The following is a 17,345-nucleotide window of genomic DNA, read 5'->3' on the forward strand; positions in this document are numbered from 1 at the left end:
AACGTGAATTGTTGCATCTCGTGTTGTTGTCTTCCAGTGGCTAGATAGCTAGCTAAAATTGTCCCTTTCCTAAATTTGCCATGGATGGAGTTAGAGATTTGTGCCCCTGGCCTGAGAGGATGGAAGTTCAATATGTAGCTAGATATAGCTAGTAAGCTAATGTTAACTAGCTAGCTAGATCATCTTTGCTCATGAAAGCGGGCAAGCATTTTAGCCAGGTAGCCTAGGACAACAAAAACAAAAAGCGTGTATTGAGTCATAGAGTGTTTCAGCAACATGAAAGAGAGAATAATGGCATTGGCGTTGCTCTAGGGTGTCAGCATGTTTTCTTCTATTTGCACACACACACACACACACACACACACACACACACACACACACACACACACACACACACACACACACACACACACACACACACACACACACACACACACACACACACACACACACACACACACACACAAATCAGAACCATGGACAGCCTAATCATATTTAGCTTATGTTGATTGGACTAAATTGTTTTTGGTATATTTTAGTTGTCACTGTATTAGACTAAGCATAAGTATAGTTGAAATGATGCTGAATAGTGGAGGCAGGTCCTGTTTTCTTTGTGACTTGCGCTAACCCCGTGGTTCTCAATGAATAGTTATTTAGTAGTCCGAAAATGTTGAAAACATGAACTTGCTTGATCATGCTGTAGGTCATGTAACTGTTTGTTACACACAAAATGCTTTGTGGACTTCACCAGACAGATGTTGCTCTCCTGTTTTTTTGATGAAACAAAGGCGTGGTTGAATTTATTCTGCCACTGTGTCTTCTTATTGTCTCTGCCTTAGTCCTACATATCAAGGTGGCAAGGCATATGTACTAACAGGATTTATAGAGCGAACAACACAATTATTATAACACATACAGTAGCTTGTATTTTGGCTTTTTTTTCTGGTTTGTCTTCCCCAGTGATTTTACCCACGCACTGCTACTGTGTACAGTAAGTGTATATTTTGCATTTGTGAAATTATTATGATATGATTTGAAACTAAAGTGCTTTATGTTTCTAGAACCATATCGCAATTAAGAATCGATTAACGTGAAGATGAGTATTTGGCTGTTTTAGTTGTCAGATCCAGTCTACCTCTGAAAATAACATAAGGTCCTTGGACCTTAGGGAGTAACGTTTGGCTCCTTTTGAGTACATCTTGGGCCTAGGTGACATCCAGATGGTTACTACCAGTATTAGAAGTTATGTATCATGTAGGCTACTATACTACTGGAAATAAAAATCACGTCAGATGGTACAAATTAGAGATGGTGACCAAATCCAGATGGTGACTAATACAGTTACTTCCATCGAAATGAACCACTTTATTTTAAGTAGCACTATGCTGTTGTTGTTATCAGCTAACCAGCATAAACTATATGGGAAGGGTTTATCAGAACGACTTGACTGACTGAACCGAATACATTAGTCTCCGCACTCGACTCAGATGCGCGACATACGTCATCCCTTTGGGCACCAGGCGTGTCCATATAGCTTCTCCCACGTCAGAATCGACACAGATTCGAGGATGCTGCCATAGTGGCTGGGCCGGAGGCTGCAGCGGTGAGTTTGGCCAGGGCTAGACACTCAGGTGGGACGATGGCGGCGGCTGGGCACGAGGAAGGGCAGGCTGTTATAGCGGACTGTCGCATTTCAAACGTGATCAACTGGAATAAACCTTTTAGGACCACGACACTTTTTGCTGCCACCACTGCGGTGCACTGGTAAGCATGACGTAGTGGAAATGATGTGTCCGTCGTTGAAAACAACCTATTGAAACCATTGAGTGCTTTTACAATTGTTCTCCTCCATTATTATAGCATATCTATAAAATTTGAATTGTGGTGAAATGTTGTGTATTTTATAGCCTACGGTATCATGATTTACAAATAAGATATTTGATTTGGAGTGAGTGCATATTGAATGCAATTGCAATATGATGCAATATCATGACTCCCGAGTGGCGCAGCGGTCTAAAGCACTGCATCTCAGTGCTAGACGCGTCACTACAGACCCTGGTTCAATTCCAGGCTGTATCACAACCGGCTGTGATTGGGAGTCCCATTGGGCGGCGCACAATTGGCCCAGCGTCGTTAGGGTTTGGCCATCGGTAGGCCGTCAGTGTAAATAAGAATTTGTTCTTAACTGACTTGAGTAGTTAAATAAAGGTTAAATAAAAAATAACCTGGATGTGTATAATGTCAAATTCATAATTTGTGTTGGATAGGGAGTGGGAACAACAACAAGATCGACTGTGCGCGTGCAAGTGCGTGCCTATAGTGTTAAGCATTGAATAAGCAACTGTCCTCTCCCACCTATAAATTATTCTGACATTAACTATGTCTGCAGGACATTTTATGCAAAAGCTCAAATCCTGTTTTGTTTTGTTCCTCACAGTAGGCTGTTGCCTGGATTATGAACGTGTAAAGATTATAGCTGTGCTATTACCTTGGCCAAGCAAGTTTAACTCAACTTCAACAACACAAAAACAAGGCATGTTATGACTAGAAAATGGGAACAGAAGAGAGAAAGTAAAAGAGGTTTCCATAGTCATGGTTTTACAGTGAAGGGCATTGAGTGGTATTGAATGCATATTGCCCTTACAAAAAAACATTTTAAAACTGCAGTAAAAGTGCAATAACTGCAGTCGACTGTGGCATTTTGGATGCAGTAATTGCAGAATAACTGCACTCTAAATGCAGTTACACTACAAAATTACTGCAGTAAAAAAAAGGTGTTATTTTGGACACAGTATTTGCAGCATACTGCAGTTATTCTGCCATTTAACTACAGTTATACTGCAAGGTACTGCAGTTATGCTGCACTCTGACTGCAATCTTTTTTCGTAAGGGTGATGATAATGTGTAATGCATTTCTCTCGCTCAGCCCAACACCAGGTTTAGACAATATGTTTGTCTGTTTAATTTTGTGACTTGGTTATTTAGTTAGTTAGCTGCAATCCTTAATGATTTGTTTAATTCTTCTCCATGTACAGTGCAAGCTCACAACATGGCATCAGGATGAGATATAAAAGACAGATAATGACCCATGATGACATTGTTTATTTCTGATCCTCTAGGTTTGTGGCCCTCAGTTCCTATAGAGCGTATTGTCTTCTTGCCCTTTCCTTGGCTCTGATGGTGACAGTGCTGCTTGTTAAAGATGTGGCTCTCTCCAGATGTGTCTCTTTCTCTAAAGGTATGTAGTGCATCGCTCAATATTTAAGGGATAAACGCCGATGTTCTGTACATTACCTTGAAAATAATGGACAACGCAGCGCAGAATCCCTTTGCAGAGTTCATTTTTCCAAGGTAATGTACAGAACATCGGCGTTTGTTTGTTTAAATGTTTAGTCATTTATCCAGAGTGACTTACAGGAGCAATTAGGGTTAAGTGCCTTGTTCACGGGCACATTGATAGATTTTTCACCTCAATTTTTCAAACCAGCAACTTTTCAGTTACTGGCCCAATACTATTAACTGCTAGGTTACCTGCTGGTAATATACAGAACGGAGGCGTTTATCCCGCTTATACCACAGCTGCCCCCAAAAATATATAAAAGCACACATTTAGCGATATAAATACTTTTTTTTTCATTTATATTTTCTTTTTTAGAAGCAAATTCATGCTTTCTCATCTTTTGGTTGCTAGAGACGCGACCCAGTCGTTCGTTCGATTAGTTCAATATTTATGGATGCGACCCAGTCGTTCATCCCTTGCTTGCTAGCTAGCCAGCTAGCTACGGCTAACACAGTCACGACCTTTGCAGCCAAAATAAAAGCCAAGTAGCTGTTTTATATTTACATTTACTTGGATACATCCATAACAATGAGCTGATAATGCCCGATTTTGCCTGGCATAGCTAGAAAAGTTTGCCTTTTCGTCAGGACACTCGACACTGTTCATTACGAGGAAATCGCGTTGAATATCAAACACTAGACTAGAAGCTAGGTAAATATTTTTTTGCTAGCAAACCTGCCAATATGACAAGCTAGTTAAAAAATATCAGTTGCTGAAAACAGCTGGTCAAACTAGAAACGTGGGAGTATTTGACAGCATAGCGCAACTTGCGTCATGACTGCAACAGATCCACGCTTAAAGATTGTTATGATCATGCACACTGAGATATGTTCCGGGTAGCGTTGACGAATTAACATTGACGAATTCACTGATGACTGAGACTGTGACTGAGTTTATCAGGATGTACCCACTGTGACTATTAAAACCTACCCTAACCAGAAACCGTGGATAGATGGCAGCATTCACGCAAAACTGAAAGCGCGAACCACCGCATTTAATCACTTTAAGGTGACTGGGAATATGGCCGAATACAAACAGTGTAGTTATTCCCTCCGTGAGGCAATCAAACAGGCAAAATGTCAGTATAGAGACAAAGTGGAGTCGCAATTCAACGGCTCAGACACGAGACGTATGTGGCAGGGTCTACAGACAATCACAGACTACAAAGGGAAAACCAGCCACGTCGCGGACACTGAAGTCTTGCTGCCAGACAAGCTAAACACTTTCTTTGCCCGCTTTGAGGATAACACAGTGCCACCGATGCGGCCCGCTACTGTCCAGATGGAATAGGGCAGTGTGCAGTGCGATGGCGATCGCATCGTCTGTGGATTTACCGTCTGTGGTAAGCAAATTGAAGTGAGTCTAGGGTGTCGGGCAAGGTAGAGGTAATATGATCCTTGACCAGTCTCTCAAAGCACTTCATGATGACAGAAGTGAGTGCTATGGGGCGACAGTCAATTAGTTCAGTTACTTATGCTTTCTTGGGTACAGGAACAATGGTGGCCATCTTGAAGCATGTGGGGACAGCAGACTGGGATAGGGAGAGATTGAATATGTCTGTAAACACTCCAGCCAGCTGGGCCATGGATCATCACTGGAGGCTTCTGGCCATGGATCATCACTGGAGGCTTCGTGCCATGGATCATCACTGGAGGCTTCGGGCCATGGATCATCACTGGAGGCCGGGTGCATGGAGCCGGCACAGGACGTACCGGGCTGGGGATACGCACAGGAGGCCTGGAGCGGGGAGCTGGCACAGGACGTACCGGGCTGGGGAGATGCACAGAAAGCCTGGAGCGTGGAGCTGGCACAGGACGTACCGGGCTGGGGAGACGCACAGGAGGCCTGGAGTGTGGAGCTGGCACAGGATATACTGGGCCGTGGAGGCGCACTTTAGGTCTGGAGCGTAGAGCTGGCACAACCCGTCCTGGCTGGATGCTCACTTTAGCCCGGCAAGTGCGGGGGCGCTGGCACAGGACGTACTGGGCTGTGAAGGCGCACTGGCGACACAGTGCTTAGAGCCGGCGCAGGATATCCTGGACCGAGGGGGCGTACTGGAGACCAGGAGCGCTGAGCCGGTCCTAGCTGGGTGCTCACTTTCGCACGGCAAGTGCGAGGAGTTGGCATAGAACGTACCGGGCTGTGGATGCGCACTGGAGACACATTGCGTATCTCCGCAAAACACGGTGCCTGACTGGTCCCACGCTCCTCACGGCGACTGTCTTGCTCCAGACACCAAACCAAACCTTGGAATGAGACCAAGGTGCAGCGTGGTAGGCGAACATCTTACTTTTATTTAAAATGAACACCAAAACCCAACAAAATACAAAACGAACGTAAAGTTCTGCAGGCTATACAGCAACTAACAAAATCAAGATCCCACAACCTAAGGTGGGAAAAAAGGCTGCCTAAGTATGATCCCCAATCAGAGACAACGATAGACAGCTGCCTCTGATTGGGAACCATACCAGGCCAAACAAAGAAATAGGAAAACTAGATTGCCCACCCAAATCACACCCTGACCTAACCAAATAGAGAAATAGAAAGGCTCTCTAAGGTCAGGGCGTGACAATTGAAGACTATAATCGGTTGAGTGGTGTTAAAGGGAATGTTCCTTTAACTACTTCCTCAGAGTCAGATGAACTCGTGGATACCATTTTTATGTCTCTGCGTGTAGTTTGAAGGAAGTTTCTTTCTAGCGTTTGCGCCAATACATCTTGATTGGAGTCCACCTGTGGTATATCCAATTGATTGGACATGATATGGAAAGGTACACACCTGTCTATATAAGGTCCCACAGTTGACAGCGCATGTCAGAACAAAAACCAAGCCATGAGGTTGAAGGAATTGTCCATAGTGCTCAGAGACAGGTTTGTGTCGAGGCACAAATCTGGGGAAGGGTACCAAAAAATGTCTGCAGCATTGAAGGTTCCCAAGAACACAGTGGCCTCCATACTTTTTAAATGGAAGAAGTTTGGAACCACCAAGACTCTTCCTAGAGCTGGCCGCCCGGCTAAACTGAGCAATCGGGGGAGAACAACCTTGGTCAGGGAGGTGACCAATAACACAATGGTCCTCTGACAGGGCTCTAGAGTTCCTTTGTGGAGATAGGAGAACCTTCCAGAAGGACAACCATCTCTGCAGCACTCCACCAAACAGACCTTTATAGTAGAGTGCCACTCCTCAGTAAAAGGCACATGACAGCCCGCTGTTCGATCGGGTTTTCATCAACGATCTCTCTGTACTTTGCTCTGTTCATCTTTGCCTCACTCCTGACTAGTCTGCCTGCTACTGAAAAACATCCCCACAGCATGACGCTGCCACCACCATGCGTCACCGTACGGATGGTGCCAGGTTTCCTCCAGAAGTGACGCTTGGCATTCAGGCCAAAAAGTTCAATCATGGTTTCATCAGACCAGAGAATCTTGTTTCTCATGGTCTCAGAGTCTTTAGGTGCCTTTTGTCAAACTCCAAGTGGGCTGTCATGTGCCTTTTTACTGGGGAGTGGCTTCCGTCTGGTCACTCTACCATAAAGGCCTGATTGGTGGAGTACTGCAGAGATGGTTGTCTTTCTGGAGGGTTCTCCCATCTCCACAGAGGAACTCTAGAGCTCTGCCAGAGTGACCATCAGGTTCTTGGTCACCTCTCTGACCAAGGCCCTTCTCCCCCGATTGCTCAGTTTGGCCAGGCGGCCAGCTCTAGGAAGAGTCTTGGTGGTTCCAAACTTGTGGGCATTGTTTTGTGACACATGTCACCAGGGAATTTACAAACAGCACAGAAATGAAGTCATCAACATTTTTTGAATGTTTTATTTAACATTTATTTAACTAGGCAAGTCAGTTAAGAACAAGTTCTTATTTACAGTGACAGCCTACTCCTGCCAAACCCTAACCTGGACGACGCTGGGCCAATTGTGCGCCGCCCTATGGGACTCCCAATCACGGCCAGTTGTGATACAGCCTGGAATCGAACCAGGGTCTGTAGTGACGCCTCTGTCACTGAGATGCAGTGCCTTAGACCGCTGTGCCACTCATGTATTGATAACATCTTTACTAATGCTGCAGAAATCTGCTTTAATGCAGTGTCCAAATCCATTGGCTGTAGTGATAACAATAAAGTAGCTATATCTAGGAAAACCAAAGTTCCAAAAGCTGGGCCTAATATAGTGTATAAGAGGTCATACAATACATTTTGTTGTGATTTCTATGTTGATTATGTAAAGAATATTTGCTTGTCTGTGGTGTGTAATGAGGAGCAACCAGATGCTGCACTTGACACATTTATGAAATTGCTTATTCCAGTTACTAATAAGCATGCACCCATTAAGGAAATTACTGTAAAAACGGTTAAATCCCTGTGGATTGATGAGGTACTAAAAAACTATGGTTTAGAGGGATGAGGCAAAAGGAATGGCAAATAAGTCTGGCTGCACAACCAATTGGCAAACGTACTGCAAATTAAGAAATCATGTGACTAAACTGAATAAAAAGAAGAAGAAGCTATACTATGAAACAAAGAAATTATATAAAGAATGATAGTAAAAAGCTTTGGAGCACCTTAAATGACATTTTGGGGAAAAAGGCAAACTCCGCTCTATAATTCATTGAATCAGATGGCTCATTTATCACAAACCCCACTGATATTGCCAACTACTTTAATATTTTTTTTCATCTGCAAGATTAGCAAATTTAGGCATGACATGCCAGCAACAACTGCCGACACTACACATCCAAGTATAACTGACCAAATCATGAAAGACAAGCATTATAATTTTGAATTCCTGGCTGTAATCCTGAATTCCTGGAATTCCTTTACTGGCTCAAATAGCTGACCAATCAGCCTATTACCAACCCTTAGTAAACATTTCCAAAAAATTGTGTTTGACCAGATACAATGCTATTTTACAGTAAACAAATTGACAACAGACTTTCAGCACGCTTATAGGGAAGGACATTCAACACGCACGGCACTTACACAAATGACTGATTGGCTGAGAGCAATGTATGATAAAAATATTGTGGGAGCTGTTTTATTGGACTTCATTGTGGCTTTTGACATTATCGATCATAGTCTGCTGCTGGATAAAGGTTTGTTATAGCTTTACACCCCTGCTATATTGTGGATAAAGAGTTACCTGTCTAACAGAACACAGAGGATGTTCTTTAATGGAAGCCTCCAACATAATCCAGGTAGAATCAGGAATTCCCCAGGGAAGCTATCTAGGCCCCTTACTTTGTTCCATTTTTACTAATGACATGCCACTGGCTTTGAGTAAAGTATCTATGTATGCAGGTGACTCAACACTATACATGTCAGCTTCTAAAGCGAGTGAAATTACTGCAACACTTAACATGAGCTGCAGTCAGTTTCAGAATGGGTGCCAATACATAAGTTAGTCCTAAATATTTATAAAACTGAAAGCATTGTATTTGCAACAAATCATTCACTAATCCCCAAACCTCAACTAAATATTGTAATGAATAATGTGGAAATTGAGCAAGTTGAGGTGACTAAACTGCTTGGAGTAACCCTGGACTGTAAACTGTCATGGGCAAAACATGTTGATGCAAATACTAGCTAAGATGTGGAAAGTCTGTCCATAATAAAGCTCTACTCTGCCTTAACAACACTATCAACAAGGCAGGTCCTACAGGCCCTCGTTTTGTCGCACTACTGTCCAGTCGTTGTGGTCAGGTGCCACAAAGAGGGACTTAGGAAAATTACATTTGGCTCAGAACAGGGCAGCACGGGTGGCCCTTAAATGTACACGGAGAGCTAACATTAATAATATGCATGTCAATCTCTCATGGCTCAAAGTAGAAGAGAGATTGACTTCATCACTACTTGTTTTTGTAAGAAGTATTGACATGCTGAATGCACCGAGCTGTCTGTTTTAAACTACTAGCACACAGCTCGGACACCCATTCATACCCCACAAAACATGCCACCAGAGGTCTCTTCACAATCCCCAAGTCCAGAGCAGAGAATGGGAGGCGCACAGTACTACATAGATCCATGGCTACATGGAGCTCTATTCCACATCAGGTAACTGATGCAAGCAGTAAAATCTGATTTAAAAATACACCTTATGTAAAAGCGGTGACTGTGATGAGACACACACACAGGCACAGACACACATACACATGATAAGACACGCACTCTACACACACGTACACATGGATTTTGTATTGTAGATATGTGGTAGTAGAGTGTTGGCCTGAGGGAACACACTTAATGTGTTGTGAAAAGTGTTATGAAATGTAATGTCATGTAATATTTTAAATTGTGTATACCTGCCTTAATGTTGCTGGACCCCAGGAAGAGTGCTGCATTGGCAGCAGCTGATGGGGATCCTTAATAATACAAATACAGCCACCAAGAAATAGAAGTGGCTGTGTCTCACTCTGGGCTGCTTTGCAATCTGAATCCCAAATGGACCCCTTAACCATACTCCCTAGCCAATCCAGGTAGTTCTGAAAACTGCAGAAAAGATAGAAGCAATATGGGTATTAAACCTTTTTCACAGCTGAGCGTTCTACTGTAGACGGCTCGAACGGGTAGCTGATAAACAGTTGTGTCAGATGACAATGACAATGCACTAGTAATGTTCTTTTGAGTATCATAAACGAATGACGTTATTTTATTCAACTGTGTTTTATCTACAGATCACACTTAAAGAAGGTTTTTGTATTGATTTAAATGGAGCAGTTCACTCCCTACCCCGTTTGAACAGTAAAACATTTACGTTGGTCAGTGAACAATGGCCTCGTTGTGAATAAGGTGAATTGTGCTGTAAAGGGGTATGGTCTGGGGGTTGATTTTTGATTCAACATGAGCAATCTCTCCCTTGTTGCTTCTGCCTTTGTTCTCAAGCTCAACTTTCAACCTTGAGGTCTGAATGGACTGGGTAGGTTGCGTTTGTTCGGTTGGTTTTATGAAGCATGTCAGGAGAACATTGGCAGCCTATTGGACATAAAATGTTGAACAATAAAATGTCTGTTCTCTCACTTATAGGGGCCCACTTATGGCGCAGTATGACTGGAAGGTAGGAGCTCTGTTGTATTATCAACACATTGTTTGTGTGTAATATGTGTGTGCGCTTGTGTGTGTGTGAGAGAGAGAGCTCACAATATGGCTTGTATTGAATACTCCCCTTCAAGGGATACTTGATCTACTTCCCCAGAGTCAGATGAACTCATGGATACCATTTTTATGTCTGGCGGTTTGAAGGAAATTGCTAACCAGCGCTAGCGCAATTGCTAACTTGCGTTAGTGCAATGACTGGAAGTCTATGGGCTTCCATTAAATGTGCTAACACTAGTTAGCATTGGCTCACAAAACTACTTCATTCATACTGGACACAGAGACATAAACATGGTATCCACAAGTTCATCTGACTCTGGGGAAGTAGATGAAGGGCCTCATTGCCAAAATCCTGAAGTATTCCTTTTAATGTTACCTGTGTGTGTCCGCATCCCGCTATATTTGCTCAGCTGTGAGACAAAGCACCTGACAGTGTTGTGTTCGAGACCGTCTAAAGCTAGTCCAATTCAAGACCATGATTGTAATTGTTTCAAATTGCCCCCATAATAAGAGTTCAAAATTCCCATTATTTCTGTATTCATATTTCAGAAGAACATATAGATTCTTTAGATGTTCAGAATGCTGAAAACTTTATTACTAACCCAAACTGGTCTCTAAATAATAGATAAAAATACAAAATATGTAACAACTTCCTCGGTCTGTCCTTACTAATAGTGAGCACGCAACTTTCCCCACTCTTGCCTACTAGCTGCATGGAGCAGGTTGACGTTTATTGGGATGAAGCTTGTCCTGGAGGCAGAGCTGAGCGATTTCCACTAGATGGGCCAGCGGCAAAGTCAAAATTGGCTATATAGTAACATTTTATGAAAACAAAAATTTGCTTGGTCTTAATTTAAGGTTAGGGTTAGGCATAAGGTTAGCAGTGTGGTCAAGGTTAGGGTTAAGGTTAGGGTTAGGTTTAACATTTTGACTGTGTAGCTGTACCAGCTAGTGAGTACCCTGCAGAGCTGCCTCTTGTACATGAGTCATCCCAATAAATGCCAAGCTGCACTAGCTGAGCAAGGAAATTCAGACGAGCGAAACAAGTTTTTTTTTAGCTATTTTTAAACTAAAGTAAAGTACAGTAATGTTATGAGTAAAGTAGGAAGCTCAGCTTTTAATAGGCAATAAGATGGTAATGTATCATGAAAGGAGTGTGTATATTTTGCATGGCAAAGCATTTTTATGCGCTGACTGAATGGGAGCTGATAATTATGAGGCTTCCATGTCTAGCCAAGATTCTCGAATCTTTGGTAAATAAGCAACTTTGCTCTTTTTTATCTGAGCATGGTATTTTGAATATAAATCAATCTGGGTTTAGACCAGGGCACAACACTATTACAGCAACCACATTAGTTGATAATGATATTGTCAATGCTTTAGCATAATTGTGCTGCCTTGTTTGTGGACCTGTCAAAAGCGTTTGATACCGCTTATCATGCTATTTGGCAGTTGTTGATGTGTGCAGAGGGTCCCTGGTTTGAGCCCAGGTAGGGGCGAGGAGAGGGACAGACGAGGAAGGGGTGAGGAGAGGGACGGAAGACTGTTAACAGTTTAGCTTCCGTCCCTCTCCTCGCCCCTACCTGGGCTCGAACCAGAGACCCTCTGCACACATCAACAACTGCCTCCCACGAAGCATCATTAGCCATCGCTCCACAAAAGCCGCGGCCCTTGCAGGGCAAGGGGAACAACTACTTCAAAGTCTCAGAGCGAGTGACGTCACCGATTGAAACGCTATTAGCGCGCACCCCGCTAACTAGCTAGCCATTTCACATCGGTTACATTAGTGACAGAACTCAAGCAATCGTGATTGATGGGGTTAAGTCTGAATTTATTGAAGTACATAAAGGTGTTCTGCAGGGGTCGATAGTTAGGACCTCTTCTTTTCACTATTTATATAAATGCTCTTGGTCAATCTGTTAAACATTTTAAATGTGACCCGTTTCAGGAAACTAGGTGTATGTCACAAATCATTACTTCACAGGAGAGCCATTTTAACGTTTATTTGTAATTTTTATCAAAATGCATTTTTTTTGGCAGAAATGCCTTCTGGAACTTGTGAACTTTCATGTGCCTTAATAACAAACTTGTATGCCATCTGTAAATATTAATAGAATTGTTAAATTACGAGCCTTGTTGGTTAAGCCACAGAAAAAAGCAGCAACCTTCCACTGGCCATGATTGGCTGAGATAATGAGTGGGCTGGACATGCCGAGAGAGGAGTTCAGATTGGTCTGCCATATAGCAGGCTTCTGTCTATTTGAGCTGGTCAGTCTGTGTTGGTAATCCTGTCGAACGCAGCTTTTTTTTCAAATGTGTAGTGGAGCTGCATAAGTGTTGCTCTCTGCTTTCTGGAAGATTGAGTTATGAAATCAGTGGAATTAGAGTATGATAGCTATAGGGATGGAGAAATCACCTGTCTCCGGATTACATCTTCAAACTAAGGGAAACTGTGGCATGGCATTCCTGACAGGGAGACGCATCCATCATGCATGATGATGTATAAAGGTAAGAAAGTCTAGCGTCAGCTAGCTACATTTTCAGATATTACATGTTTTTTATTTTGACAAAGTGGTTTAATTTCAAGCTAAAGTGTACTGTTAGCTAGCTAGCTATCAAACGTTAGCTGGCTGGCTCCCTAGCTAACGTTAAGTGTATGACGTTATTTTTCATATCCCAGAACCGTTTACTTTGCTAGTTACAGCCTAATTTTAGCTAGCTAACGTTGAACCTGGTTGGTTAGTGTTAAGAGAATTATGTTTTCAATGTTCATAAACTGAACTTCAATTAACTACTCAGTCTGCAACCCAGAATTTATAAGATACTGGTTGAAATGAAAACAGACAGAGGCCCAGCCTACAATAGTCAAATGTTTATTCACGAGAACATTCTGAAGTCCACAATACAAAGACATCCATTTTATAGCGGCGCACATATTTCCACACAAACAGTAGATATCATACGCACATACATACACACGAACAGTAGGTATCCTACACACATACTGTATCACTACCCAGTCGACAAAGATTAGGGAGACCGTGAGAAGCACTCCCTGTCCTCCCCCAAGATTAGGGAAACCGTGAGAAGTACTCTCTGCCCTCTCCCAAATCTCTCAGTGGCCCCTAGCCAAGGTCGGCACCGAATTTTGCTCAGACAGTCTGTGTTTAAGATACTATAAAGACATATTGTACAGATATATTGTTTTACCCTAATTCTGACTAAAACTACACACATCATTTATTATAATTTTACTGACTAAAACTACACACATCATTAATAATAATTGTATGATTATATGGTTTCAGGGTGGAATATTCTAATCATTAATTTAAACATATAAATTCCATTAACAGTTAGCTCCCAGCAGATTCATGCAGGGTAGTCACGACATGATTTGGCACTATGTTCATTGTTGTTTAACTAGGTAACGTTAGCTGGCTGGCTCGTTAACTAACGTTACGTGACATGTGTGATCTTACACATTGTTACCTAGCTAGGTTCATTGTTTACCTAGTTAGCTAGCTACATGTCTTACACTAAAGTGGTCTGTCACTAAATGTTGGCAAAAAAGCGTAATGAAATTATTGCCAGCAGAGCTGGTTAGGCTGTTTTCATGTTATCCAGAGGTAAACAAATCATTGGTCAAGTGTGCGTTCTGAACGCTCCGATAGCGAAACGAGATGGGTGGGGCTAAAGCTTAAGAGGGTGTGAACGATGCTGATTGGGTGTAGACAAAGAGCTCTTCACTAGATACCAAAATATTCAAAGGACATTTTCTAAAAAGTGAGTTCACAAGTTTATCAACTTTCAAAGCAGAATTACTTTCCTATTGTCCTTCAAAAATGCAGTGTATGATCTACCATTTTGTAGCTCTGAGTCTCTACTTTTATCCAATGTAAAAAAACACCACTTCAAATTTTGCTACATAAGACCAAATCCAGGTGGTGAGTCACAAATGTAATCTATACTGAACAAAAATATAAACGCACCATGTAAAGTGTTGGTCCCATTTTTCATGAGCTGAAATAAAAGATCCCAGAAATGTTACACATGTACAAAAAGCTTATTTCTCTCAAATTTTGTGCACACGTTTGTTTACATCCCTGTTAGTGAGCATTTCTCCTTTGCCAAGATAATCTATCCACCTGACAGGTGTGGCATATCAAGAAGCTGATTAAGCAGCGTAATCATTACACAGGTGCACCTTGTGCTGGGGACAATATCAGGCCACTCTAAAATGTGCCGTTTTGTCACCCAACACAATGCTACAGAGGTCTCAAGTTTTGAGGGAGCGTGCGATTGGCATGCTGACTGCAGGAATGTCCACCAGAGCTCTTGCCAGAGAATTAAGGGGTTGTTTTCAAGTTCTCGTGAGATTGTCTCAGATTGATTACATATTCACTCATCGGATGGTTCTATAATCAAACACGTCTCTGCATACAAATACCTTGGTACTTGGAGTGTCAATGATTTATTGTTTAAAAAACATACAAATGAGCTTGTCTCGCTCTAGTCTGTTCTTGATTATGGTGATACTATTTGTCAAAGTGCAGCTGTCTCTACTCTTAAACCCTTGGATGCTGTTTCTCATAGCGCCCTTCGGTTTTATCACAGAGACAGTTTTATTACTCATCACTGTATTCTTTACCAAAAGGTTGTCTGAACCTCTTTGAAGTCACGTAAACCACATCATTACGCTCTTTTTGTTTACAAAGCCCTGCACCACAAACTTCCGCAAACCTACCTTCACTGTTAAGATTTAAAATGACAAGTCATTAAACTCGTTCACAGGGTTGGTTAACTCTGGAGACTGCTTTGGTGTCTACAGTGTTAGGTACGTTAGCCTTTAGTTTTGTTTGGAATAATCTCCAAAATACATTTAGAATAGATGCGTTAGTGTCTCTAGGGCAGTTCAGGCAGCAGAAAGAGGATTTTTATAATGAAGAATATGTTTGTTTTAGTTGACTGTGTTTTGTGTAAATATATGTTTGTCTGTGCAATATGTGTTGTGCTGTATTTTATTTGTTTAATATTGTATTTAATTTTTTATGTTTTTATCAAATTGAATGTGGAGGTAAAAGAGACACTGGTCTGAATGGGGATTCCCTTATCTGGTCTTGGCTGGTCTCGGGAATAAATTACAAGTCCTCATTGTTCGAGACCGAGTCAAGAATGAGTAAAATGTATCCGACACCAAGACAAGACAAAGACACTCAATAATGTGATGTCGAGACCTGATCTCGGTCTCGAGTACTACAACACTGACACCTGATGTTGATTTTACAACAGGTCTTTGTTACTGGCGTCTGAGTTACAGTGATACACTTAAAGGACTCATGCTAGGGAAAATGCCACCTGAGTCGTGTTCATTTGGCAGCAAACTGGGCACTTTGTGTTTCTCACAAAATTGACAATGATGTATTCTAAAGCCAGTCTCACAATTCGCTCGAGGAACAGGAGGGGAAACTTGGAGATTGAGGTTCTCTGTACTTTTACTCATTTTTGTCTCTCTGAGCTGGTTAGTTGTTACTAACAGTTTTCTCTGCATTAGATTCCTGGCATCCATCATGTGATATCACTGTAACATGGAGTTTACTGTCAGCTAATCTGATCAGAGGACTAATATCCAATCACCAGGCCTTGGACATGACATCCAATGGCAATCCAGACATTTGTTGCTTAGTTATCAGGAAAAGGCCCCAAATGTACACTACCGTTTAAAAGTTTGGGGTCACTTAGAAATGTCCTTGTTTTTGAAAGGAAAGCTATTTTTTTGTCCATTAAAATAACATCAAATTGATCAGAAATACAGTGTAGACATTGTTAATGTTGTAAATGACTATTGTAGCTGGAAACGGCTGATTTTTAATTGAGTATCTACATAGGCGTTCAGAGGCCCATTATCAGCAACCATCACTCCTGTGTTCCAATGGCACATTGTGTTAGCTAATCCAAGTTTATCAGTTTAAAAGGCTAATTGATCATTATAAACCCTTTTAGAATTATGTTAGCACAGCTGAAAACTGTTGTATTGATTAAAGCATCAATAAAACTGGCCTTCTTTAGACTAGTTGAGGTATCTGGAGCATCAGCATTTGTGGGTTCGATTACAGGCTCAAAATGGCCAGAAACAAATAACTTTCTTCTGAAACTCATCAGTCTATTCTTGTTCTGAGAAATGAAGGCTATTCCATGCGAGAAATTGCCAAGAAACTGAAGATCTGGTACAACGCTGTGTACTACTCCCTTCACAGAACAGCGCAAACTGGCTGTAACCAAAATAGAACGACAACAACTGAGCAAGAGGGCAAGTACATTAGAGTGTCTAGTTTGAGAAACAGACGCCTCAGCAGTCCTCAACTGGCAGCTTCATTAAATGGTACCCGCAAAACACCAGTCTCAGCGTCAACAGTGAAGAGGCGACTCCGGGATGCTGGCCTTCTAGGCAGAGTTCCTCTGTCCAGTAGCTGTGTTCTTTTGCCCATCATAATCTTTTCTTTTTATTGGCCAGTCTGAGATATGGCTTTTTCTTTGCAACAGACAACAAGTCTGGCAACACAGCAGATTGGCAAACAAAATCACGTGACTAAACTAAACAAAAATAAGAAACTATACTATGGAACAAAGATAAATTACATAAAGAATGACGGTAAAAAAGCTCTGGAGTACCTTAAATGAGCTTATTCAGCTCCATCCTTCATTGAGGCTGACGGCTCATTCAAAACAAAACCCTTTGATATTGCCAACCACTTTAAAAACTTTTTTGTTCACAAGATTAGCAAATTTAGGCATGGCATGCAAACAAAAAATGCTGAGCCTTCGTATTCATGCATAATGGACCAAATAATGAAAGACAAGCACAGTAGAATTGAATTCTGCAAAGTTAGTGTGGAGAGGTGAAAAATTATTGATATTTATT

General features: G+C 41.8%; 1 protein-coding gene across 1 annotated transcript in view; it reads left to right on the forward strand.

Moving 5' to 3' along the window:
• Nucleotides 1–1,639: 1,639 nt before the first annotated feature.
• retreg1 (reticulophagy regulator 1) overlaps nt 1,640–17,345 on the forward strand; it is a 61,521-nt gene continuing 45,815 nt past the window's right edge. The window contains exon 1 of the mRNA XM_039004479.1: nt 1,640–1,764. Coding sequence (XP_038860407.1) covers nt 1,640–1,764 — 125 coding nt within the window. The remainder of the gene's footprint in view (nt 1,765–17,345) is intronic.

This window comes from Salvelinus namaycush, chromosome 11, assembly GCF_016432855.1.
Source record: "Salvelinus namaycush isolate Seneca chromosome 11, SaNama_1.0, whole genome shotgun sequence".
Classification (NCBI taxonomy): Eukaryota; Metazoa; Chordata; class Actinopteri; order Salmoniformes; family Salmonidae; genus Salvelinus; species Salvelinus namaycush.